Source organism: Ranitomeya imitator, chromosome 4, assembly GCF_032444005.1.
Source record: "Ranitomeya imitator isolate aRanImi1 chromosome 4, aRanImi1.pri, whole genome shotgun sequence".
Lineage (NCBI taxonomy): Eukaryota > Metazoa > Chordata > Amphibia > Anura > Dendrobatidae > Ranitomeya > Ranitomeya imitator.
Genome location: NC_091285.1, coordinates 492,883,152 through 492,909,432, shown reverse-complemented (window position 1 = coordinate 492,909,432; position 26,281 = coordinate 492,883,152). Strand labels below are relative to the sequence as shown.

At 41.3% G+C, this 26,281-nt stretch overlaps 1 protein-coding gene across 1 annotated transcript in view; it reads right to left on the bottom strand.

The window, feature by feature from the left end:
- GNB5 (G protein subunit beta 5) overlaps positions 1-26,281 on the bottom strand; it is a 95,386-nt gene that overhangs the window by 52,486 nt on the left and 16,619 nt on the right. Inside the window, exons 2-4 of the mRNA XM_069765983.1 lie at positions 15,758-15,869; positions 1,675-1,811; positions 228-269 (exon numbers count right to left, since the gene is read on the bottom strand). Of these exons, the coding sequence (XP_069622084.1) occupies positions 228-269; positions 1,675-1,811; positions 15,758-15,869 (291 nt within the window). The remainder of the gene's footprint in view (positions 1-227; positions 270-1,674; positions 1,812-15,757; positions 15,870-26,281) is intronic.

The window sequence follows — 26,281 nt, the reverse complement described above, 5'->3', positions numbered from 1 at the left end:
TAACTTTGTAGTTACGCCACTGCCCATAAGGTTCACTTGTTAATTAGTCACTTGGCTTTTTTTTCTGAACTTGGAAATTGCCAAAGTACTATTGTGGTTCTTCTTAGGAACTGATGTGACACATGTTTATGCATAATGACAAGTAGACATGTATTATTGCCTCCATTTGTAAATTAATGAGCAAACTATACTGGGTCAAATTTACACGTTGGGCTGATGTGACAAACCTTATTTGTAGTAAAAGCGTCCCACACAATCACTTTTCCATCCTACATAAGAAAAAAATAGACAGAAAATCATACATGTAAGTAGATAAACAGCAGATCAATAAGGCAGTCTGATGTCTCATGTTCAGTGCAATATAGAAAGAATAATAAGACTAGGAAACACGTTCAGCTATATGATAAAATACAAGAAAATCTATCTTGTGCGTCTGTCTATCTATCTTGTCTGTCCAACTTCAGCACCTAACCATAACAATTGAGTTTTTGAGTTTTCTTGTATCAAAAATGTGAATTGTATCTGGGCCCAGTTTATGGTCTGAGCTGTGGAGTTATCATATTATCCCAATGTCTGTCAGGCTTCACAGTGTACATATTCTTCTCCCGGTGCCTTAAATATTGATTTAACATATGAATATGTATTTGTATAGGGAATACTGGCATTAAAGCATGGACCACCTACTCATCACCTAAAGAGCCAACGTGGAGAGTTCACCCTGGCAGACAATAGCTAGCTGTCAGCTGAGCAATGTTTCGGCTGATCATTTGGCTGGCGACTATCTTTCCCAACTCCTCCATAGTCAGGAGCGATTGCTCTCCCGGGTGCACCTATCTTTCCTGAGTGTTGCAATCAGAATTTTCTGGTGCTGACTTATATCCCTGAAAACAACAGGATCAGCAGACCAAACTCAGAAATGCTGTATCCTTATCTCCCCCCACATCATGTATTGGAAGAGCGTTGGTAGGCCACCATACACGTTAGACTGTTGGAAAGCCCACTCATATTGGCAGACGTTAGTCTTATATGTATGAAGGCTTTTGGACTGGCCATATATTACATGACTGATGCTTCACTTGAATAATCGTCATGTTATACAACACTAATCTGACAGATGACAACTTCCCTGGGGAATAGTTGATTTTAATAACGGAAGTTGACTTGGGACCAAGACCTGCGATGACTTACAGATTGTCACTGTGGCTCCTAAAGAAATTTTCAGTCATAAGACAACCCATTTTATTGCACTGAATTATCAACGGCAACTTGGGAGTGATCGAGAAAAAAACAGCAGTTTTAACCACAATCCATAGTGGCTTAGGACATAACAGTGACTGGAAACACTACTTAAATGCTTTACAATGTAAAATGCCACATTATTAATTTCATATAAAAGATCCTGTTAAGTAAAGGACCAGTGTATTGTCCGTCATAAGAAAGTCTTATTATACTGTACTGATATAGTATTATACTATACTGTTGTGTAACGTTACTTATTGTGTAGTCATACTATGTTCAACAACCACAGCTATCAATACCGACAAACACATGGGAACCTCACTCAATGCTTCATATTACTTCTGACCGTAAAATGGACAAACAGAACATTTTGACAGTATTTTTGCCCACGATTCTCGGTCACGCCCATCTTATGTAAGATTGTGGATTAGGTACCTGAGAGGAGCTGACAATCCTTCTTTTGTCTTTACACCAGTCCATGCAGAGTACTTTATTACCATGGCCCTTCAGTGTTCTCCTCGTTTTCATGACAAACTGGCCCAGAGACTCCACACGTTCAGCCACTTGATGTACTACAAAGGAACAACACAGGCCATTACTGAAAGGCATAAATGTCCCATAAAAACACTGTGCTATGAGAGACGTTTTCTACGATTGTAGTGAATTTTTACTCTGTGATCAACATTTCACATATTGTGAAATGGCTTATCCTTATGTGAGCATGAACACATTATTTGATAGATGTTTCTTCACGAAAGTAGTTTTCACTATAAAGACTGACAGGAAGAACTGCCTCATGAATGAAGGAAGCAGCTCTCTCTGGAAACAAAGACCACACGGCCAGCAGTAGGGCCAATATCGTGGGAAGAAAAATGATGCCAGCATCCAAAATGGAACCAAATCAATAACTTTTTTTTTCAAAATGCAACATATGAACATACCTTTCGACTACAGAAATTCAAAAATTTTGAGCTGATGCATTTTGTCTCAAGAATGAGCTCTCATTTTCTGAATATAAAAATATATAAAAGTGCAATTCAATATATAATGTCACAAAAGTAATTCAAATAATTCTCCATGCAAAAAAACAACTCTTTTAATACTTTATATTTTATTGGATCATTCTGTTTTTGCAACTAATAAGTGAATTTGAGAAAAGAATCATGCTGATAATGCCAGCTGCCGGGGCCTAATAGAACCTCATTATTTTTTTTCCAATGGTAGAAGAATAATTAGGTTATCATGCGCTATCAGCCGGTATTATCAGAATGCGTACAGCTTGATTCTTTTCTCAAATTCTTTAGTTACAAAAAGTAAGATAAATTGATGCAATAAAATATAAGGCGTTAAAAGTGATGTTTTTTTGCATGGAGTATTACCGTGTTCTGCTTACTTTTAGATATTGAACTGCACTTTGATATATTTCAATCTACTAAAGTGAGCAGGAAATTCAAATGAAAAAAAAAAAAGAAAAAAAGGATGAAATTTAATTGTGGATCATGTTGGCAAACTGGTTGATTGTTGACATGTAAAGCATGTCCGAGACAAGGAATAATAAACAGGAAGAAGGCCCATGATGTATTAGATCAGTTTTCTGGAAGAGATAACTTATTTCACAAGACAGTAATAACATAGTGTCACGCGCCTCTATGGTGATGGAGTAACACAAGCCAGTTATGTCTGGCACAAGGTCGGAAAGTTGAATTCAAGTTTCGTGACCGGGTGACTATTATTTCATAAGAAATTGAAAGAATTGGAGAACTCTCCTAGATCCTTCATGATGTGCAATTTTACTCCATAGAAGCGCCAAGCCGAAACAGCCATAGTCCATCAGGCTCTCTCATCTGCATAGCTCCCCTGCTACCTGCTCTCCACACTTTGATATAATTTGATGTCACGTTTTACCATGGAATAAAACTGCACAACAAGAAGGATCTGGATGAGTGCTCCAATTTTTTCAATTTCTTATGATTTACCTTGATGTTACCTATGTGAGTGCACCACCCTACAGAGATCCTAAGGAGGCATATTGGAGGTGTGAACCAGTGAACATTGCTTGACTTCAGCACCTGGTGCCTAATTCTCATTTTACAAATGACTGTATTATTTAATTATACAAGTAAGGATAATAAGATTCAAAATATCAATTCACACTGTAGATTGATGCCATGACATTGCCTGATTGAGTAGATGAAGGTATTAATTACAGTACATTAATACTGTACTTCCGCTCACCCCTAGATTGATATACGAAAGATATATATCATGGTACTGTGTTAGCCAGTAGAAGGTGCCTGATGAAGAGACCCGTGTTGTCTCGAAAGCTTGCAATTTGTTACCATCTTTTCAGTTAGCCATTAAAAAGGTGTCAACCACTGAGGACTCTCAATTCTAAATATTTTTCTAGATTGATATACAAACCTTAAATACCACTAACGAAATGCAAAAAAAAATCTCTTGATAACAGATGATGAAAACATTTTTATTTAGTAAGGACAAGGAAAACAATAAAACATAATAAAGTGCCATGTTTCGCTATGAGTTAACACAACCGCTCTTTTCCTCATTCCAGATCATCATCCTTCACACCCAAGTACAATAATAGTCAGCCTTGCCCTCTGTTACATAACTATTACATAATTTGCTAAGGTGACTTTAATCTCAAAATACAGTAGCTTTGCTCCATAGAATTGATACTGCTCAGGGAAATGTTTGTTTTATGTCAGCGATGACAAATCGAGTCGTTCTTCTAGTTGCGAGGTCACGCAGGTTGTAAGGGATGTTTTGGCAATGAGCTGCTTTAATGTCCGCTACTGCCAGTACTGGGTTCTAGGTATGCATCTCAGCAGTATGGTGGTGGTTCGGCTATAATAGTCCCCTGATCCTCTCAATATTTCTTTACATGTAGCTCTATGGTTTAAGCATACACATTTTATAGTCTGCAAAGAGGTTAGATTCATTTGTTAAGAAACTAGTTAAAGGGACCTGTCATGTTGAAAATGGTATCTGATCTCCAGGCAGGGGGTTAAAGAGGAGCAGGAGCTGATCAGATTCATATTTGATATACATTTTTGTGGGAAATGTTTCAGTAAAACGTAAATTTTATTCATTGAAATCCCTGGTGTCTCTATGAGTCCAGTGTGTGGTCCTGTTTGATGATTGACAGTCTTCACTGTATAACTGTGCATGTAGAGATATCGGTCAATCAATAGTAGGACCATACTAATAACTGGAATTCTTTCCTCAGTGGACAGAATTAAATATTCTCTAGCTAGAATATACATTGATAACATGGGAGACCTATCGAAGACATGTGGGAACCACTGAGGTTAGTAGTTTACCTGCCAGGTGAAAAATAACCTTTAAATGAAGGTGGAACCTACGATAAGAAAGTCTGTGGTGTTGGGAGATCAAACATCTCTAAGTTGAAAATCTTCATGAGATAATTTCTTAATGTTTCAATGATTTGTGCAATAAAGTAATCTGTCTCATACAGTACGGTATATCCTTCCTGTGTTTCACCAGTGGTTGTCTGAGAAATTACTTTGATGTGAAAAGAAACACTGCAATAGTTTAGCAAAAATAAAAAAGCAAACCAAAGAACTATTGAATGAATTTTCTATATATTGTACATAATATTTATAGCCATATGTTTTCCATAGATTTGTAGGTCAGTTAAACAGAATAATGTTTACCTTGTATGAAATGATCCAGGAGCAATTTGATGATGAACAATGATTTTTCCAGCATGATAGAGTACTATGTCACAAGGCAAAAATGATAAATAAATGGCTTGATGAACAAAACATTGAAATTGAAATTTTGGATCCATGGTCAGGAAACTCACCAGATTTCAATCCTATTGAAGTCCTTATTCAAAATCAGGAGGACAAACAAAAACACAAAAAAGTAATAAACTCCAAGCATTGATTAGGCAAGAATGGGTTGCCGTCAGTCAGGATTTGGCCCAGGAGCCTCTTGAAAAATAGTGGACAACTTTATAACTATTGAGTCTTTACATAAACTTGATGCATTTGTCAATAAAAGTTTAAAAACTTATGAAATCCTTAAGGTTGTACTTCAGTAACCACAGACACATCTGACTAAAAGATCTAAAATCATTGAAACAGCAAACTTTATGAAAAACAAAATTTGTGTCAGTCTTAAACTTTTGACGATGACTGTACACAGTTTCTGCTGTTTGCAATAAACCAATCAAACAATAATTTAAATTGCTCAAAAGAGCTAATATAAGAAGTGGTTTATTCAAATTCAACACAAAATGTCACTCTGAATGATTACTACAAAGCCATCCACAACCTGTCTCCTCCATACATCTGTGACATGGTCTCCCGGTACTTACCTACACGCAACCTCCGATCCTCTCAAGACCTCCTTCTCTACTCCCCTCTTATTTCATCTTCCCACAACCGCATCCAAGAATTCTCCCATGCTTCCCCCATACTCTGGAACTCTCTACCTGCTTCAAATCCTACAAAGCTGACTTTGACAACCACTCCAAAATCTTTCAAGATTCCTTCTGAAACCAAGCCTTGGTGGATTTTGAGACATACTTGGAATCATTGTTCTGTTGGAAAGTTCATTGAGGCACAAGCTTCAGCTTCCTCACAGATGGCATGCCTGATTAAATCCATTTTTCTCTGCACACACTACTTGCCTTTAGTGCCAGAGGAAGAAATGCCGGAGTTAAACCTCAGTGAGGCACCACCATGCTTCATTGTAGGTAGAGTGTGCTTTTCAGCGCATGCTTCATTTTCCCTTCTCTAGACCTATTGCTGATCTATAGGCATAAAAACGTCCAGCTTTGTTTCAAAGCTCCAGAGAACAAAATCCCCAAACTTCTATGGCTCATCTATATGGGTTTGAGTATTTTCGAGAGGACTTTTCTTATGTTTTTGGGTCAGTATAGGTGTACATCTTAGAGTAGGACATGGAGACCTTCAGCATTTAGTAGGCCCCTTACTGTGCAGACTGAAACCTTAGTTTCTGTTGCCATGAAATCTTGCTGCAGGTCTTTTGCAGCACCTAGAGGACTTTTTACCACCTGCTACCTGAAGAATCTGGTGGCAGTGGGTAGTAGCTTCTTTTGGCACTGGCCAACTGTATCTCTAAAAACATTCAATGCTTTTGCCATCTCTTTGTATCTTTTTACTTGATTTTTTAAAGCAGCAATGTCTCTTATTATATTTTTGGACTTCTCTCCCGACAACTTATGATTATTGGAAGGCCGTTGCTTATGAGGAATGTCTAAGATTCCTCAAGAATGTAGCCAGACCATGGTGTCTGTCCATGCATCATGTTTGCAGTAGGTCATAACAACCGAAGGTTGTTCTAATAAGTGCTAACAACATTTATCATGAAGAGGATGACTAATTCTGAGACTGCAGTAGTGAATAAAAGTGAAAGTTTTGGTTGAATTTGGAGAAACCAATTGTTATATTAGGATACTTTCACACTAGCGTTAACTGCAATCCGTCACAATGCGTCGTTTTGCAGAAAAAACGCATCCTGCAAAAGTGCTTGCAGGATGCGTTTTTTCCCCATAGACTTGTATTGACGACGCATTTCGACAGATTGCCACACGTCACATCCGTTGTGCGACGGATGCGTCGTGCTTTGGCGGACCGTCGGGAGCAAAAAACGCTACATGTAACGTTTTTTGCTCCTGACGGACCGCTTTTTCCGACCGCGCATGCGCGGCCGGAACTCCGCCCCCACCTCCCCGCACCTCACAATGGGGCAGCGGGTGCGCCGGAGAAATGCATCCGCTGCCTCTGTTGTGCAGTGCATTAAACGCTAGCATCAGAATCTCTGCCCGACGCATTGCGACGGGGAGATTCCGACGCTAGTGTGAAAGTAGCCTTAGTTGCGTTGAGCTTTGTTTGCATTTTTCTTGTTTCCTTTACTTATTGTAAACAGCAGAAAGTTTGTAAATGTTACTAATAAATCTAATTTTCAATGGGGGTTAAATAAGTTTCATAGCAAATGTATTTATAAAGTATTTCAAAACACTTCCCTATAGACCTATAGCATTAGGAAGTATATAGCCATACATATTTTTTTTTTATTGGATCCAGACTTTGATGTGGTATGGCAAAACTACAAATCCAGACATACAAGACCAAGACTGTCCAGGTCTAAGGGTATGTTCCCATGGTCAGTAAACGCTGCGGGGTGGACGCTTTGTACATCCGCAACATCAAACCCGCAACGTCCAGATGTTACAGCATAGTGGATGGGATTTCAAGAAATCTCATGCCAACTATGCGTGCATGGTAGCCTCCGTCTTCCCTACGGAGACGGACATGCGGCACGTCTTTACAGACCGCAGCATGTCTATTTATGGAGCTGAGACACTCCGTCTCTGCTGTGTAAATTAACCATTCACTATCATTAGATTCGGTAAAACCGCATTAACTTTCTAGTCACATACGTATGAAGGCTATGTGCCCACGTTGCAGAACTGAAGCAGAATTTTCTGCTTCAAATCTGCACACCCTTGGCAGGAAAAAATGCATGAGGATTTAGACGCGTTTTTGACACGTAATTGACGCATTTTGCATGCGATTTTCAAGCGTTTTTATAATGCATGTCTATGGGTGCGGAATTGCCGCGATTCCGCAAAAATAATGAACATGCTGCATTTTTTAACGCAATGCGTTTCCGCTGCGGAAAAAAATGCAGCATGGGCACATCAATTGCGGAATGCATTAGAAATTAATGGGATGCTGTTTGTAAGCCTTTATTAACCCCTTAAGCCCCGAGGGTGGTTTGCACGTTAATGACCGGGCCAATTTTTACAATTCTAACCACTGTCCCTTTTTGAGGTTATAACTCTGGAACGCTTCAACGGATCCTGGTGATTCTGACAAAGTTTTCTCGAGACATATTGTACTTCATGATAGTGTTCACAGAAGGGGTTAACTAGTGGGACAGTTTTATAGGTCGGGTTGTTACGGACGTGGCGATACTTCAGCTCCAATTTGTTTTATTTTACGAAGGGTAATAGGAGAAAATGGACCATAAAAGTTGTTGTACAATTTGTCATGAGTACCCCAATACCCCATATGTGGGGGTAACCCCTGTTTGGGTGCATGGCAGAGCTCGGAAGGGAAGGAGCGCCATTTGACTTTTCAATGCAAAATTGGTTGGAATTGAGATGGGGCGCCATGTTGCGTTTGGAGAGCCACTAATGTGCCTAAACATTGAAACCCCCCACAAGTAACACCATTGTGGAAAGTAGACCACCTAAGGAACTTATCTAGATGTGTGGTGAGCACTTTGACCCACCAAGTGCTTCACAGAAGTTTATAATGTAGAGCGTAAAAATAAAAAATAATATTTTTTCACAAATATTAACTTTTCGCCCCCAATTTTTTATTTTCCCAAGGTTACCAGAAGAAATTGTACCCCAAAAGTTGTTGTACAAGTTGTCCTGAGTACGCTGATACCCCATATGTGGGGGTAAACCACTGTTTGGGCGCATGGCACAGCTCGGAAGGGAAGGAGCGCCATTTGACTTTTCAATGCAAAATTGGCTGGAATTGAGATGGGATGCCATGTTGTGTTGGGAAGCCCCTGATGTGCCTAAACATTGAAACCCCACACAAGTGATACGTGTTATGAGAGCTTTGAACCCCCAAGTGTTTCACTACAGTTTATAACGCAAAGCCGTGAAAATAAAAATTCTTTTTTTCCACAAAAATTATTTTTTAGCCCCCAGTTTTGTATTTTCCCAAGGGTAACAAGAGAAATTGGACCCCAAAAGTTGTCCAATTTGTCCTGAGTACGCTGATACCCCATATGTTGGGGTAAACCACTGTTTGGGCGCACGGGAGAGCTCGGAAGGGAAGGAGCACTGTTTTACTTTTTCAACGCAGAATTGGCTCGAGCACTGATGTGCCTAAACAGTAGAAACCCCCAATTCTAACTGAAACCCTTATTCAAACACACCCCTAATCCCAGCCACACCCCTAACCCCAACCCTAACCACACCCCTAACTCCAACACACCCTTAACCCTAATCCCAACCATAACCCTAACCACACCCCTAACCCTAGCACACCCCTAACCCTAATCCCAACCGTAAGTATAATCCAAACCCTAACCCTAGCCCCAACCCTAACCCTAACTCTAATGGGAAAATGGAAATAAAGGAATAAAGGGGAGTTTGATTTACTTTTATAGCGTTTTTTTTAGCGGATGTTTATGATTGGCAGCTGTCACACACTAAAAGACGCTTTTTATTGCAAAAAAATTTTTTTGTGTTACCAGATTTTGAGAGCTATAATTTTTCCATATTTTGGTCCACAGAGTCATGTGAGGTCTTGTTTTTTGCGGGACGAGTTGACGTTTTTATTGGTAACATTTTTGGGCACGTGACATTTTTTGATTGCTTTTTTTTTCTGATTTTTGTGAGGCAGTATGATTAAAAACCAGCTATTCATGAATTTCTTTTTTTTTTTTGGGGGGGGGGGACGTTTATACCGTTCCGCGTTTGGTAAAATGGATAAAGCAGTTTTATTCTTCGTGTCAGTACGATTACAGCGATACCTCATTTATATCATCTTTTTATGTTTTGGCGCTTTTATACGATAAAAACTATTTTATAGAAAAAATAATTATTTTTGCATCACTTTATTCTGAGGACTATAACTTTTTTACTTTTTCGCTGATGACGCTATATGGCAGCTCGTTTTTTGCAGGACAAGATGACGTTTTCAGCGGTACCATGGTTATTTTATATCTGTCTTTTTGATCGTGTGCTATTCCACTTTTTGTTCTGTGGTATGATAATAAAGTGTTGTTTTTTGCCTCGTTTTTTTTTACAGTGTTCACTGAAGGGGTTAACTAGTGGGACAGTTTTTATAGGTCGGGTTGTTACGGACGTGGCGATACTAAATATGTGTACTTTTATTGTTTTTTATTATTATTTAGATAAAGGAATGTATTTATGGGAACAATATATATGTATATTTTTTTATTTAGGAATTTTTTATCTTTTTTTAACATCTAAATATTTTTTTTTTACTTTATAACATTGCCCCAGGGGGGGACATCATGTTATAAGGTTAGATCGCTGATCTGACACTTTGCAATGCAGTATGTCAGATCAGCGATCTGACGTGCACTGCTCCTGGCTTACCAGCGCTTGCTCTGAGCTGGCGCTTGGAAAGCCATCTCCCTGCAGGACCCGGATGCAGCCCCGTTGCCATTTTGGATCTGAGGCCTGCAGGGAGGAGACGAACGGTACAAGGTGAGCACATCGCCTTGTACCGAGGGCCTCAGGGAAGCACGCAGGGAGCATGTTTGATCGCAGTGTGCTGGGGGTTAATGTGCCGGCGCGGTCTGTGACCGCTCCTGGCACATAGTGCTGGATGTCAGCTGCGTTATTCAGCTCACACCGGGCCGCGATAGGCTGCGCTCCCCCCGTGAGCGCGGCCGATTGCTATGACGTACTATCCCATCCCTGGGAATTAAGTCCCAGGTCACCTTGACAGGATAGTACGTCATATGGGATTAAAGGCTTCAGCGTTTCCGCAGCGGAAAATCGTGGCAAAAATGCTTAAAAAATGCAACGTGGGCACATAGCCTAAGTGCGGGAACGCGGCTTACCGCTCATGTCTAGTCATACCTTGTGACACAGCCGGACGTTCATCTACGCTGCAGTTCTCGCGATGAGCTGAGCGGATTGCGAGAACTGCCGTGCACGTGACCGCCAGGGGATGGGGTTACAGTATCTCTGGTTACTAGCCAAGTTCTCACAATCAGCTGACCCCGAGAACTGCCGTGCATGTGACCGCCGGGGACATCTCTGGTGATCATCTTCAAGCTCCGCTGTGTCTGGATGTCAAGCTCAATGGTGGCATAATGCCACCATTCAGCCAAAGGCACCCAGATGTAGCAGAGCTGGACTCATCGTGGGACAATATGTATATCTTCTCGGCTGACAGGTAAGGATATAGTTACTTTTTTATTTTAATTCTCTTACACGAGAGCGATGCAGTAAGTATGATTTAATTAAGCTCTATTAAAGGAGTCTGTGTCAGTATTTCAATTAATTAAAGGATTTTATTTTGGCTGTGTCTTTATTTAGCATACAACTATAGGATTAGTAATAAATAGGCATCTTATAGACACCTCTATAGGTTGGGTTCCTATTTTTAGGCTGGTGATTGCCAAAATCCATAAGCCATGCCAGCCTGAGAATACCAAGCCACAGCTGTCTTCTTTTTCCTTGTGTGGATAGCAAAAATAGGGGGACCCAACTCTATTTTTTTGGAGGGGATCCCAATATTTTTGCTAAGACTGCTGCAGCCTGGTATTATCAGGCTGGTAGGGTTCATGGATATTGGATCCTTATCAGCCTGAAATACCAGACTCAGTAGTCTGCTTCACTCTGGCTGGTTAACATGTATAGGGGGACCCCACGCTATTATTTATTTATTAAAAAGGAGGGCACCTCTCTCTGTGCTTTCCCCCACTGCCTGTGTCATGTACTTCTGACTGTCACAAGATTCACCATTATGTAAATTAGTACACATGTGTAGTAAGCCTCGTTCCCCCACTTAATACGCATGTGACTAGGAAGATAATATGGTTTTGCCACATCTAATGATAGTGTATGGGTAATTTACGTAACATCTGGCCGCTGTGGGTTTGACGCTGCAGATGTACGCAGCATCCAACCCGCAGCATTTACTGACTGTGGGAACATACCCCCTAATATATCTGCAAACAAGAAATCACTTTTTTTTTCCTTCACAGAAGCCAACTTTAAATTATCTTTATTTCAAGTGATAAAAAAAACGCATGCAAAGAAAAAAGCATCAAAAACGCATGTGGAAAAATGCATAAAAAACAGATGTAAAAAAACGCATAAAAAACGCAGGTGACTTGCCAGTGACTTCAGATGCAGACTTGGTGCAGATTTCACCAGCGTCAAATACTGAGCCATTCCTGATCGTGTGCACATACCCTTAGAAACGGAGCCCAAAACAGTTTCTATTTTTACGTTCCTGGATTATTACGCATGAGGGAAATATGTGCATATCAGGTCATTGCAACATTGCATATTCTATGCCAACTTCTACGCAGTCTGTAATGCTATTTGGGGTGGAATAACCCTAGTGAATATATTTTCAACTTCATGAAATGCATGCAATCTCATCTCTTTACCATTCAATAATAAAAAATGACTTTTTGATACCTTTTACCTCTTTTTTAGTCCTGAAGTGCAGGTTTATTACACGCAGGGGCTGAAGACCTGGCCACTTACCGTACTTCAAAGTTAACATTGTCAACTTCTGCTATTAAATGATCTCTTAGGGCTCATACTCACCTGCGAGAAACTCAGATGAACCTCGCATGTCAATACCCGGCACGGCACCCGGCACTCAGATCGGAGCGTCCGGCCACGTAGCAATACATGCAGCCGGACGCTCCGCTCCAGAGTGCCGGGTGCAGCGCCGGGTATTAACATCCGAGTTTCTCGCAGGTGAGTATGAGCCCTTAGTCTCCAAATAGACCCCCATCCCTCCTGCACTTCTCTTGTTTACTGGACCCCATAACAGTAGAAATCTCCAGGTTCTTCTCTTCTTCCCCTATATCCTGCATTAGTGACCCTATCATCGCACACCTCTTTTCTTCGCTACTGTTACGAATCACACAAGTAAACTAAAAAAAATCTCATGAGCTCTTTACCTTTTGTGTCATGTCTAAATGGCATTTGGGTGCTATTCATATGTATATCAACATGAAGTAAACATGCCCTTAGATTGTAACCTTCTATGAGCAGTTTCTTAAATTTTATGGTTTGAATTGTTGTTAGTTTATTACTCTATAATGCTGATTTATTGGATCCCATACACACTGGAATAAAATCAGTCATCAATCTCAATGACGGGGAGGGACTTCCATCTGTGTATGGGGCCACCTGACTCTTCCCTTTCAGGGTATATAAGAGTTGGGCCGTTAAATTCCACCAGCTGATGCTTTTTACACTCCAAAAGATAAGCTGCTGCCAGAAGACTCTGGCAGCAGCTTTCTCTCCCTACTGAACACATAATACTTGGTTAAGTAGGACGCTCATGTGTATGGGGGAGTGGCGAGAGATACACGTACTGTTTAAGGGGCATGACCAGCTTTAAGTTGTACACACATATCCTCTGAATTGTACAGTGATGCGGAATAAGTTTGCACTATATAAAGATTGCTATTCTTATGCAATTGTTTGCTTGTTATTGGATCTTGTCCTGTTTTGGGAATTTCACATCACAAGTTACCCTTCCTCTATTCGAGTGCTACTTTACATCACATTTATCTTGGCAGTGAGACACCAGGTCTTTTTCGGGGACACATGACTTTGTTATCATCTGCACGTTACTACATTTGCTTTTGCTGTTTACATATTCCTAGCTGACCTACATTACATGGAAATACTCACAGTCAGAGATCTTCCAGCTCGGAAGATAATATGGGAAAGTGCTACCCAGAACAAATCCCGTATGTATGCCATTTTAGTAATAATGGAGGGATTATTCATGGCTCCATCTCAATCACTTGGCCTTAAAGGGAACCTGACAGATGATAAAGGCTGATCGATCCACCAGCAGCATATATCAGGCACTGGCTGCAGGATGTCAGCTTGGGGACCAAGAATGGGAGACTAGACGGACCCAAATGGATTTTTCCCACCCACTAACACGGTTTTAATACTTCATGCCTTCTGTCTCTCATACAGAGCGTTTCTGTTTTATGTCTGAGCCTTCATAGAATATTTTTTGTTCTATTATTCAATTATTTTATGTATAGAAAAAAAATAGACATTAAAGGGATTGTACAAGATATAAAAAAGACGGCTTTCCTTTAAAAACAGTGCTACACCAGTCCACAGGTTGTATTTGCTGTTGCACCTCATCAGTATTCACTGTTCAATGTTTCCAACACGTTTCTATTACACTGTAGAAATAATGTCTGGCTTTCTGCATTTTCCTTGGCACAATTGTCTGTTAGGATCGTCGGGAGCAGGACCCAGGGTGAAGAGCTGATCGCCCTGTGATCTGCAGTCTGACTGTGATGAAACAATCCCTTTAATCAAGAATGGATTATCTGCTTACTTCATCCATGTTGGATAAAATGGGGTATAAGAATAGAAATTTGTTGGCATGTCTCATGATTATAATACCACCGAGATTGTTTAAGCTGTTTATAATACTTTATGTCACCACAACGTTTCTCCTCTACCCACTAAATAGAGGAATAATGATCACTGGCACTCCAAATGCTGCCTGTCTGAAAGTCACAATGAGGCGATGGTGACACATCCATCCTGACACAGCATTTACAGGGAATCTGTCAATAAGATCAAGCCTCCAAAAGTCACATAAGGGCATGCAGGCCTTTGAAATGTAAATCTATGGACATCTTCATATCTTCAATCTTTTGCTGCATTCCCATACAATTAGCATTTTGGTGATAAGTGCTTTGGGTGTGACTGAGCACTTAACTAGCCCCTACTTCCCAAGGATGTTCAGCACCAGCCTCTTTAGCTTGATTGATAGCTCGCTGTCTGTGTGATGTCATGATTCAGGCATGGAAATTAGACAGTAAACTATCAATCAGGTTAAAGAGGATGGTGCTGGGCAGGGGCTAGTTAAGTGCTATGTCATTCCCAACGCTAATAAAATAAAAATTTCCCATGAATGCAGCAACAGATAGAAGATATAAAGGTGATTCTTTTATATTTCAAAGACTTACATGCACTAATGTGCAGTTTTGGCGTTGGCCTTACTAAAAGATTCCCTTGAATATCTACAGACTGACAGAGATTCCTCCAAGACCGGGGACTCGAATAATTTGAGTTTATTATTTTGCATTGTGGATGGGTGATAAATTCTTGTTGTAGGGTGTACGCCTTTTAGACTATTTGAATTTGGTCTTATGACAGTATGGCCTGGTAGTCTCTGATCATCGCACCATGTTTTCACAATATGGCGTTTCCTTGCAGAAATATAAATCAGGACAATCTTTTTACAGATCTGTGGATTATGTTGGCACTAAGTAATAATAATAATAGTAGTGCTGGAGTCCTTATGTGATTTGGCAGAATACCAGCCGTGAACAACGGCCATGTCTGTAATGTATCATCCCGTTATTACTATTTCTGTATCCTGCCTGAATAACGTAACACCATAACAACAGAACATGTGACATTGTATTTCCTAATATCCTCCCTCATAGTAAGACCTGATTCACCAGTCAGACCTCCATACAGAACCATGATTCGTGCGTGTCCAAATGATCGCAGTCCGGGGAAAGCGGCAGATCTGTGGCCACGTAAAGGGAGATTGGGGGGTATAGTGCATGGGATGACCACAAGGCATGCAGATACAGAGATAATATTGCAGATTTTCTGCCTCCCTCCTCTGTCATGTCACCAACTCTGGTGACTTCCCAGCAGCTGTCACAGGGTACAGACACAGGCATGAATACGTACGCTCCACATCATGCAGCTTGGCTCTCTCTTCCTCCAGCTTCCCTTTCAGGCTTTCTGCCTCATTCTTCAGGGAGGCCAGGGTCTCGTTCTCTTGCAGTCCCTCGGTTGCCATCTTGAGATAAACAAGAGAGAGAAGGTTGGAGGAGAGGAGGGAGGTGGAAGCAGAGCAGTGTATGATGGGGATGGCTGCACTATCAGGGATGCTGGAGCAGCAGCTGCTGGGCTGGAGACAAGTCTTTTTTTTTTTGCAACAAGAATAGCTTTATTTTTCAAAATACAAAAGAACATTTTTGTAATATTTTCTATTTCTAGATAACAGAAAGACCCATATCCTCTATAACCTATTGTAATACACAAAGATATATGTAGATGTAAATATTTATATATCATGCCGAATAGAATATTCTCAAATATTTTCATTTTAATTAATACAAATTAAAGGAACAATCATGTGTTACAAAATCCTGTACACTGCATGGTCTTACAATTCAGAGTCCTTTTACAAAAGAGACGTTTCAGGAATATATAGCATGAGACATGGAAAGGCAATAAATGTTAAAGATGGAAATAGCCTTTAACCCCTTAAGCCCCGAGGGTGGTTTGCACGTTAATGACCGGGCCAATTTTTACAATTCTGACCACTGTCCCTTTATGAGGTTATAACTCTGGAACGCTTCAACGGATCTTGGCGATTCTGACACTGTTTTCTCGTGATATATTGTACTTCATGATAGTTGTAAAATTTCTTCGATATAACGTGCGTTTATTTGTGAAAAAAAACGGAAATTTGGCGAAAAATTTTGAAAATTTTGCAATTTTCCAAATTTGAATTTTTATGCCCTTAAATCACAGAGATATGTCACACAAAATAATTAATAAGTAACATTTCCCACATGTCTACTATACATCAGCACAATTTTGGAACCAACATTTTTTTTGTTAAGGAGTTATAAGGGTTAAAAGTTGACCAGCAATTTCTCATTTTTACAACACCATATTTTTTAGGGACTACATGACATTTGAAGTCATTTTGAGGGGTCTATATGATAGAAAATACCCAAGTGTGACACTATTCTAAAAACTGCACCCCTCAAGGTGCTCAAAACCACATTCAATAAGTTTATTAACCCTTCAGGTGTTTCACAGGAATTTTTGGAATGTTTAAATAAAAATGAACATTTAACTTTTTTTCATAAACAATTTACTTCAGCTCCAATTTGTTTTATTTTACCAAGGGTAACAGGAGAAAATGGACCCCAAAAGTTGTTGTACAATTTGTCCTGAGTACGCCGATACCCCATATGTTGCGTTTGGAGAGCCCCTGATGTGCCTAAATATTGAAACCCCCCACAAGTGACACCATTTTGTAAAGTAGACCCCCTAAGGAACTTATCTAGATGTGTGGTGAGCACTTTGACCCACCAAGTGCTTCACAGAAGTTTATAATGCAGAGCCGTAAAAATAAAACATCATATTTTTTCACAAAAATGATCTTTTCGCCCCCAATTTTTTATTTTCCCAAAGGTAAGAGAAGAAATTGGACCCCAAAAGCTGTTGTGCAATTTGTCCTGAATACGCTGATACCCCATATGTGGGTGTAAACCACTGTTTGGGCGCATGGCAGAGCTCGGAAGGGAATGAGCGCCATTTGACTTTTCAATGCAAAATTGACTGGAATTGAGATGGGACGCCATGTTGCGTTTGGAGAGCCCCTGATGTGCCTAAACATTGAAACCCCCCACAAGTGACACCATTTTGGAAAGCAGACCCTCTAAGGAACTTATCTATATGTGTTTTGAGAGATTTGAACCCCCAAGTGTTTCACTACAGTTTATAATGCAGAGCCGTGAAAATAAAAATTCTTTTTTTTTTTCACAAAAATGATTTTTTATCCCCCAGTTTTTAATTTTAACAAGGGTAACAGGATAAATTGGACCCCAAAAGTTGTTGTACAATTTGTCCTGAGTACGCTGATACCCCATATGTGGGGGGGAACCACTGTTTGGGTGCATGGCAGAGCACGGAAGGGAAGGAGTGCCATTTGGAATGCAGATTTAGATGGATTGGTCTGCAGGCATCATGTTGCATTTGCAGAGCCCCTGATGTACCCAAACAGTACAAACCCCCCACAAATGACCCCATATTGGAAACTAGACCTCCCAAGGAACTTATCTAGATGTGTTGTGAGAACTTTGAACCCCCAAGTGTTTCACTACAGTTTACAACGCAGAGCCATGAAAATAAAAAATCTTTTTTTTCCCACAAAAATGATTTTTAGCCCCCCAAATTTTTATTTTCCCAAGGGTAACAAGAGAACTTGGACCCCAAAAGTTGTTTTCCAATGTGTCCCGAGTACGCTGATACCCCATATGTGGGGGTAAACACCTGTTTGGGCGCACGGGAGAGCTCGGAAGGGAAGGAGCACTGTTTTACTTTTCAACGCAGAATTGGCTGGAATTGAGATCAGACGCCATGCCGCATTTGGAGAGCCCCTGATATGCCTAAACAGTGGAAACCCCCATTTCTAACTGAAACCCTAATCCAAACATACCCCTAACCCTAATCCCAACAGTAACCCTAACCACACCCCTAACCCTGACACACCCCTAACTCTAATCCAAACCCTAATCCCAACCGTAAATGTAATCCAAACCCTAACCCTAACTTTAGCCCCAACCCTAACCCTAACTTTAGCCCCAACCCTAACCCTAACTTTAGCCCCAACCCTAACCCTAACTTTAGCTCCAACCCTAACCCTTACTTTAGCCCCAACGTTAACCCTGACTTTAGCTCCAACCCTAGCCCCAACCCTAACCCTAGCCCTAACCCTTACCCTAACCCTAACGGGAAAATGGAAATAAATACATTTTTTTTAATTTTATTATTTTTCCCTAACTAAGGGGGTGATGAAGGGGGGTTTGATTTACTTTTATAGCGTTTTTATACCGGATTTTTATGATTGGCAGCTGTCACACACTAAAAGACGCTTTTTATAGCAAAAAAGTTTTTGCGTCTTCACATTTTGAGACCTATAATTTTTCCATATTTTGGTCCACAGAGTCATGTGAGGTCTTGTTTTTTGCGGGACGAGTTGACATTTTTATTGGTAACAGGAGTGACAGGAGCATCCCACGGCTACTTCTAGTGTTGTGTTGAGCTTAGGGACTGTGGTCAGTACAGGTACCACCTCCTTCAGAGCTCGTCCCATGTTGCTCCTAAACCACCAGTTCATAACAGGTGTGTATATTATAATTATATAATGTAGAGATGTGACTGTGTATATAGAGTTGACACCATCTAATACACACAGCACCATATTATATACATGTATCTACACTATAAATATACACAGCACCTTACTATATGCTATATACACATGTCCTTGCTATATACAGTTATATGAAAAAGTTTGGGCACGCCTATTAATCTTAAGCTTAATGTTTTATAAAAAATTGGTTTTTTTGCAACAGCTATTTCAGTTTCATATATCTAATAACTGTTGGACACAGTAATGTTTCTGCCTTGAAATGAGGTTTATTGTACTAACAGAAAATGTGCAATCTGCATTCAAACTAAATTTGACAGGTGCATTAGTATGGGCACCCTTATCATTTTCTTGTTTTAAATACTTCTACCTACTTTTTACTGACTTACTAAAGCACTTTTTTTTTGTTTTCTAACCTCATTGATCTTTGAACTTCATAGCCAGGTGTATGCAATCATGAGAAAAGCTACTTAAAGTGGCCACTTGCAAGTTGTTCTCCTGTTTGAATCTCCTCTGAAGAGTGGCATCATGGGCTCCTCAAAACAACTTTCTAATGATCTGAAAACAAAGATTATTCAACATAGTTGTTCAGGGGAAGGATACAAAAAGCTGTCTCAGAGATTTAACCTGTCAATTTCCACTGTGAGGAACACAGTAAGGGCATGGAAGAACACAGGTACAGTTCTTGTTAAGGCCAGAAGTGGCAGGCCAAGAAAAACATCAGAAAGGCAGAGAAGAAGAATGGTGAGATCAGTCAAGGACAAACCTCAGACCACCTCCAGAGAGCTGCAGCATCAACTTTCTGCAGATGGTGTCACTGTGCATCGGTCAACTATACAACGCACTTTGCACAAGGAGAAGCTGTATGGGAGAGTGATGCGAAAGAAGACGTTTCTGCAAGCACGCCACAAACAGAGTCGGCTGAGGTATGCAAAAGCACATTTGGATAAGCCAATTTCTTTTTGGAAGAAGGTCCTGTGGACTGATGAAACCAAGATTGAGTTGTTTGGTCATACAAAAAGGCGTTATGCATGGCGGCCAAAAAACACAGCATTCCAAAAAAAACACTTGCTACCCACAGTAAAATTTGGTCGAGGTTCCATCATGCTTTGGGGCTGTGTGGCCAATGCCGCCACCGTGAATCTTGTTAAAGTTGAGGAACGCATGGATTCCTCTCAGTATCAGCAGATTGGTGATAATAATGTTCATGAATCAGTGACAAAGTTGAAGTTACGCAACGGATGGATCTTTCAGCAAGACAATGATCCAAAACACCGCTCCAAATCTACTCAGGCATTCATGCAGAGGAACAATTACACTGTTCTGTTCCAGTCCCCAGACCTGAATATCATTGAACATCTGTGGGATCATTTGAAGAGGGCTGTCCATGCTCGGCGACCATCAAACTTAACTGAACTGGAATTGTTTTGTAAAGAGGAATGGTCAAAAATACCTTCATCCAGGATCCAGGAACTCATTAAAAGCTACAGGAAGCGACTAGAGGCTGTTATTTTTGCAAAAGGAGGATCTACTAAATATTAATGTCACTTTTCTGGTGGGGTGCCCATACTTATACACCTGTCAAATTTTGTTTGAATGCAGATTGCACATTTTCTGTTAGTACAATAAACCTAATTTCAAGGCAGAAAGATTACTGTGTCCAACAGTTATTAGATATATGAAACTGAAATAACTGTTGCAAAAAAAAACAATTTTTAGAAAACATTAAGCTTAAGATTAATAGGGGTGTCCAAACTTTTTCATATAACTGTACTTAAAGGGAACATGTGAGCAGGATTGTGCACAGTAACCTACACACAGTGTCAGGTTGGCGCTGTTATACTCATTACAATGATACCTGGCATGAAGGAATCCATTTTGTGCTTGTTGTTTAATATTTATTTTCAATTTTCAGTAAATGATAAGCCCGTGCTCCGGGGCGGCCTGTGGGGGTCTTCATGTGGTGCTCTGCTTAGCTATTCATTTGCATGGCTTCTGACAGGTCAATGATCACTCACTGACCTGCCCCCTATTTTACATAATGAATATTATGCCGGGGCAAACATGTATCCACCACACGAGACATAACAGGGCCAACGTGTACCCACCACACGGGACACGCCGGGGCCGACAAGTACCCACCACATGGAACACGTCGGGGTTGACGAGAATCTGCCACATGTGACACGCCGGGGCCGACGTGTATCTGCCACACGGGACATACTAGGGCCGACATGTACCCACCACAGTGGACACGCCGAGGCCAACAAGTACCGGACACGCCGGGGTTGATGAGTACCCGCCACAATGGACACACCGGGGCCAACGTAAATCTGCCACATGGGACAGGCCGGGGCTGACATGTATCCGCCACATGGGTCACGCCGGGGCTGACGTGCATCCGCCACATGGTACACACCAGGGTCGACGAGAATATGCCACACGTGACACGTCAGGGCCAACGAGAATCTGCCACACGTGACACGCCAGGGCTGACGGGAATCTGCCACACGTGACCCGCCGGGACTGACGTGTATCCGCTACACGAGACACGCCAGGGCCGACATGTATCTGTCACACAGGACACGCCAAGGCCGACGTGTATCCGCCACATTGGACACGCTGGGGCCGACGTGTATCCGCCACACGAGACACGCCAGAGCCGACGTGTATCTGTCACATGGGACACGCCAGGGCCTACGTGTATCTGCCACTCTGGACACGCCGGGGCCAACGTGCATCCGCCACACGGGATATGCTAGGACTGATTATGATATTTGAAAGTGAAATTATGGGCTGCCTACACATACACATATATATGAAAACACACATGCACGATCACGTACACTGCAAAACACAAGCACACATTGGAAAATACACACACATGCACACTCACACACATTGCAAAACACACATACATGCATGCTCACACACATTGCAAAAGACACACACAAAAGCACGCTCACACACATAGGAAAACACACATACTCTAACCTGCCATGTTTAATTTATCATTTGTCAAATCCGCCTCTTCCTGTTACTTATCTCAGCACGGCAAAAGCGGAGATGAACACTGGAGACCTAGAGGGTGCTGTGCAGTGTGCACACAGAGCAGTTGTCTCATTTTGTCCTGCTGTTCTGTTCTGCTCCTCTGTCTGCACGCTGATGCTCCTCCCCCACCTGGTCCTGGCTGATCGGTCAGATTCAGAGATCTGCACACAGAGAAGAGGAGGATGCTGCGTGCGATCACTATGTAAGTAACGCACCCTCTTCTTTTAGTTGTGTGCCAGGAGCTGCGCCCACTCACCACTGCGTGCATTTCGCTGAGGCCGGCCATGGCTCCAGCTACATGTGCACGCCCCGCCCCCCGTGATGCTGCACCACTAGGTGCCTGAAAAACTAAAAGGGGTTGGCAGCTGGAAAAAAAGGCTGGCGGCCCCCCCAAGAGGTGGCACACCGTAGCCCATCGAGCAAATGCCCGACAGGACAGATTAGCAATCCGGGCCTGAGCAATAATAGGTCACAGAGTCCAGCATATGCCGAGTGATGGACTCGCTGAGCTTTTACCGACATTGTCACTCCCAAGCAAGCCAGAATTTAATTTTTTAATTTGTCATACTCTTTGCTATCTTGGAGGGCTAAGTCGTAATACACCTTTAGGGGTTCACCAAATAGGGGGCCAGCACCTCTGCCCACTGCTCTGATGGTAGCCTCTCACGCTCCATTACCCGCTCAAACACAGTCAAAAAGGCTTCAACATCATCCCCGGTCATTTTCTGTAAGGCTCGTCTTACCGTCATTACCTGAAGACGAAGGAGAATGCCGGCTTTGCACGAACTGCCTCTGCAAGGAGCTCCATTTACCATGTTAGAACCTCCTGCAGCTGTCACTGCTGCTGCATTTTGTGTTGAAGCTGCTGTGCTAACAGCTTATTAATTTCTTGATGCGCCGCTTGCTGCTGCTGACTGGCGAGCTGATGTTGCTGCTGTACTTGGATGAAATGCTCCACAAGCACCTCCATACTTGTTCCTAGAATGCTGCCCGCATTCTCCACCACATGTGAGGGGTTAACACGCTTAGCTGCTTTCCTAGGTAGACACAGGAACACTTTGGTGGTGATGTACCTGCTGGTTTATTGGAGTCAGCATACACCAAGGCAGAGTTCACAAAACAAAAACAGAGCCTTTCTGGCTTAATGGAAAAACAAAACAAATAAAGTGCAGACACGTGGTAATGTCCTCCGCCCCTCCTTAGGTGGACGCCACTGGGATGTAGGAACGCCATTGCTATGTAAGTTACCATACTAAGAGACTTAGTTTATTATGTCTTACACTATGAAGTGTCTTATCACATATGGGTTCACTATGATATGAACATCTCTATATAAACTACATCGTATATGGGAGACTTGTGGTATTTTTTTAAAAAAAGCATTGAGGATTGCACTGGCACTATATTTATTAGGCACATTTGAACTCACTATTGCGATTTTGTTTTGAGTTTTCCCATATAATTATTAGCATATTGAACTGGATCTTGTTTCTTTCTTTCTATAACAATATACATCTTGAGTGTGCGTCCTATTTTTTACTGTTTTTTGAGTTTTATTTTTATCTGGTATTTTAATAAGATGTTTTACACCATTGTATGGATACCCCTGTTGCTATTATTATTTTCTTAATAAATTACTATATATATTATTGGGACGTTCGTTGGTCGGTTGTTTGCTTCTTCCTCCTCCTTCATTTAATAGTTTTTTTACCGATTGTCCCTTTATATAAGTCCGGTCTATGCGATCAAAACTTTGATAATATTGGTCATATATACGATAGACTTATATAGACCCATCTATAGACCTTATATATAATTCCTTGTTAATCAATTCTCATGTTTCACAGTAGGTAAAATGTTCTTTTTTTCGTATGCTTCATTTTTGCATCTGTGAACATAGAGCTGATGTCACTTGCCACAAAGCTACAGGTTTTGTCTCATCTGTCCAAAAGACATTCTCCCAGAAGCTTTGTGGTTTGTTAACATTCAGTTTGGCTTTTTTTATTATTTGCTTTCAACAGTGGTTTCCTCTTTGGTCATCTTTCATAAAGTCCTCTTTAGCCAAGACAGTGACAGATGGTGGGATCTAACACTGATGTACATTATTTTCCGTACCATAAGAGGCACTTTTTTCCCAAATTTTTTTGGGGGGAAATGGGGGTGCGTCTTATGGTAGGAATATACTTACAAATCCTGTGTCGGAAGTCCCGATGTAGCCTCCCTTCCCAGGCTAATGTGGCTGTGACAGGAATCTGTGGTGTGGTGGTGGATCTCCGCCGACATTTCGTCAAAGCTTGGAGGCCCCTGAACATCCATTGCTGCGATGCGGTGTGGTGGCCTCTGGCAAAATGGCCGCCAGAGGCGGCACATGCTCAGATTCAGATCTCGGCAACGAGAAAATTATTATTATTACAACTGTAGTAACAGGAGCATCCAGCTGTTTGGAGATGTCTTATAGCCTTTAACATTAACATGTTTGTCTATAATTTTCTTTCTAATCTTCTGAGACAATTCTCTCCTTAGCTTTTGTTTGGTCCATATTCACTGTGGTACACACAATGATACCAAACAGCACAATGACTACTTTTCAAAGACTGGCTGATTACATGTTGTAGATATCTGTGATGCTAATTACAGGACGCACCTTAGTTTTACATGTTTCTATGGTCAAATTATTTTAAATCTTTTCTAGAGGTACAGTATCTTCATTTTTGTCCAGGCCATTTCAGATATTCTGTAAGTTTACAGTGAACATTACGTTTGATAGTTTCAAGTTATTTCAGTGACCATTGTGTTTTTTTTCTTACTTTATCAGAAGGGCACCAACAATTTTGTCCATGTGTGTAGAGAAAAATTAAAACCCATACAGAGATCTCCAGAGAGCGGACACATTGAACATATGGGAAGAGAGAAAGAACTAACACTTCAACCTCCATTGAAGAATAACTACACATTGAATATATGGGATTAATTATAGCTGGAAAGAGAAAAACTAATTATAACTAGGGAAGAAAAAGAAAGCTGACACTTCCATCTCCATTGAAGTAAGGGCCTCCTGCAGTGACCAGATATTACAGCAGGGAGATTTGTTGAGAAGAAGATAACAAGACTGAGATCTGTTTACGCAAAGGCGAGAAGTACCTTTCCCAAGGATAGGGCTTCCTCTGATCAAATAATCGTCCTAGACGTTTTGGAGCCAGTGGTCAGTGATGAATTTTGGGGTTTGCATCAATCTGATATTTAGGGGAGATATATTTTCGGAGTCATAGCGAAGGAACAAAGATAACGCATTCGTAACATCATGTTTAGTAATGTTCTTTTGTTATTCCTTTTTATTTCATGCAATTGTGTTTATCTTATTGTTTTGTTTCCATTTGATATCATCTTGTATATTTTCACAAACACTAGCTTATCTTTCTGGAAAATACATAAAATTTAATAGCTCTGTTCCTTTTGTTCTGTGAACCGTACCTCTGAAGTCATACACTATCTGTAGTGAGTGTCCAATTGGCTTGTATGATTGATGGTGACAGCTATTAGTGGTAGTCTTTTTTTGTTATTGTGCAGCTGGCAGTGACAGGTCAGAGGTATATATATATTCCATGCATTGGAATCAGAGGTGTATATAGCATCCGCTTACTGTAAGTTCCCAAATAACTAGCAAAGTAGTGAAAGCAACCTTGGCCTTGTCAATCACATCATTCAATTGTGTGACCCCCCCAGCTGTTAGCCTTGACAATATATATATATATACACATACACACACACACACGAGTAGGAGCACACACACTACATAGTAATAAATACCTTTCTCACATTCACGCCTTGACTGGGTGGCATGAGCAAGGGGATTGTGGCCCCACTGTGCCACTAACCAGACTAACCAGACAACCCTGGAAGGGGCATGACTAAGCAGCTTCCTTGGTGTTCATTGGAGCCTCTGATGGTGAGGTCAGGCTTGTGCGGCAGGTAGCTCCTAGGTACTCCAGGGTGGTGTCTGGCTGTGGCTGCTGGAGGCAGAGGAAAGACCAGAACCGCAGGAGGCAGAGCAAAGAGCAGAGCCAAAGAAGGTGGAGCAAAGGGCAGAGCAGAAGGAGGCGGAGTAAAGACAAGAACCCGAGAAGGTGGAGCAAAGACCACAACCGCAGGAAGGCAGAGCAAAGAGCAGAGCCGAAGGAGGCAGGGCAAAGATCAGAACCGCTGAGGGT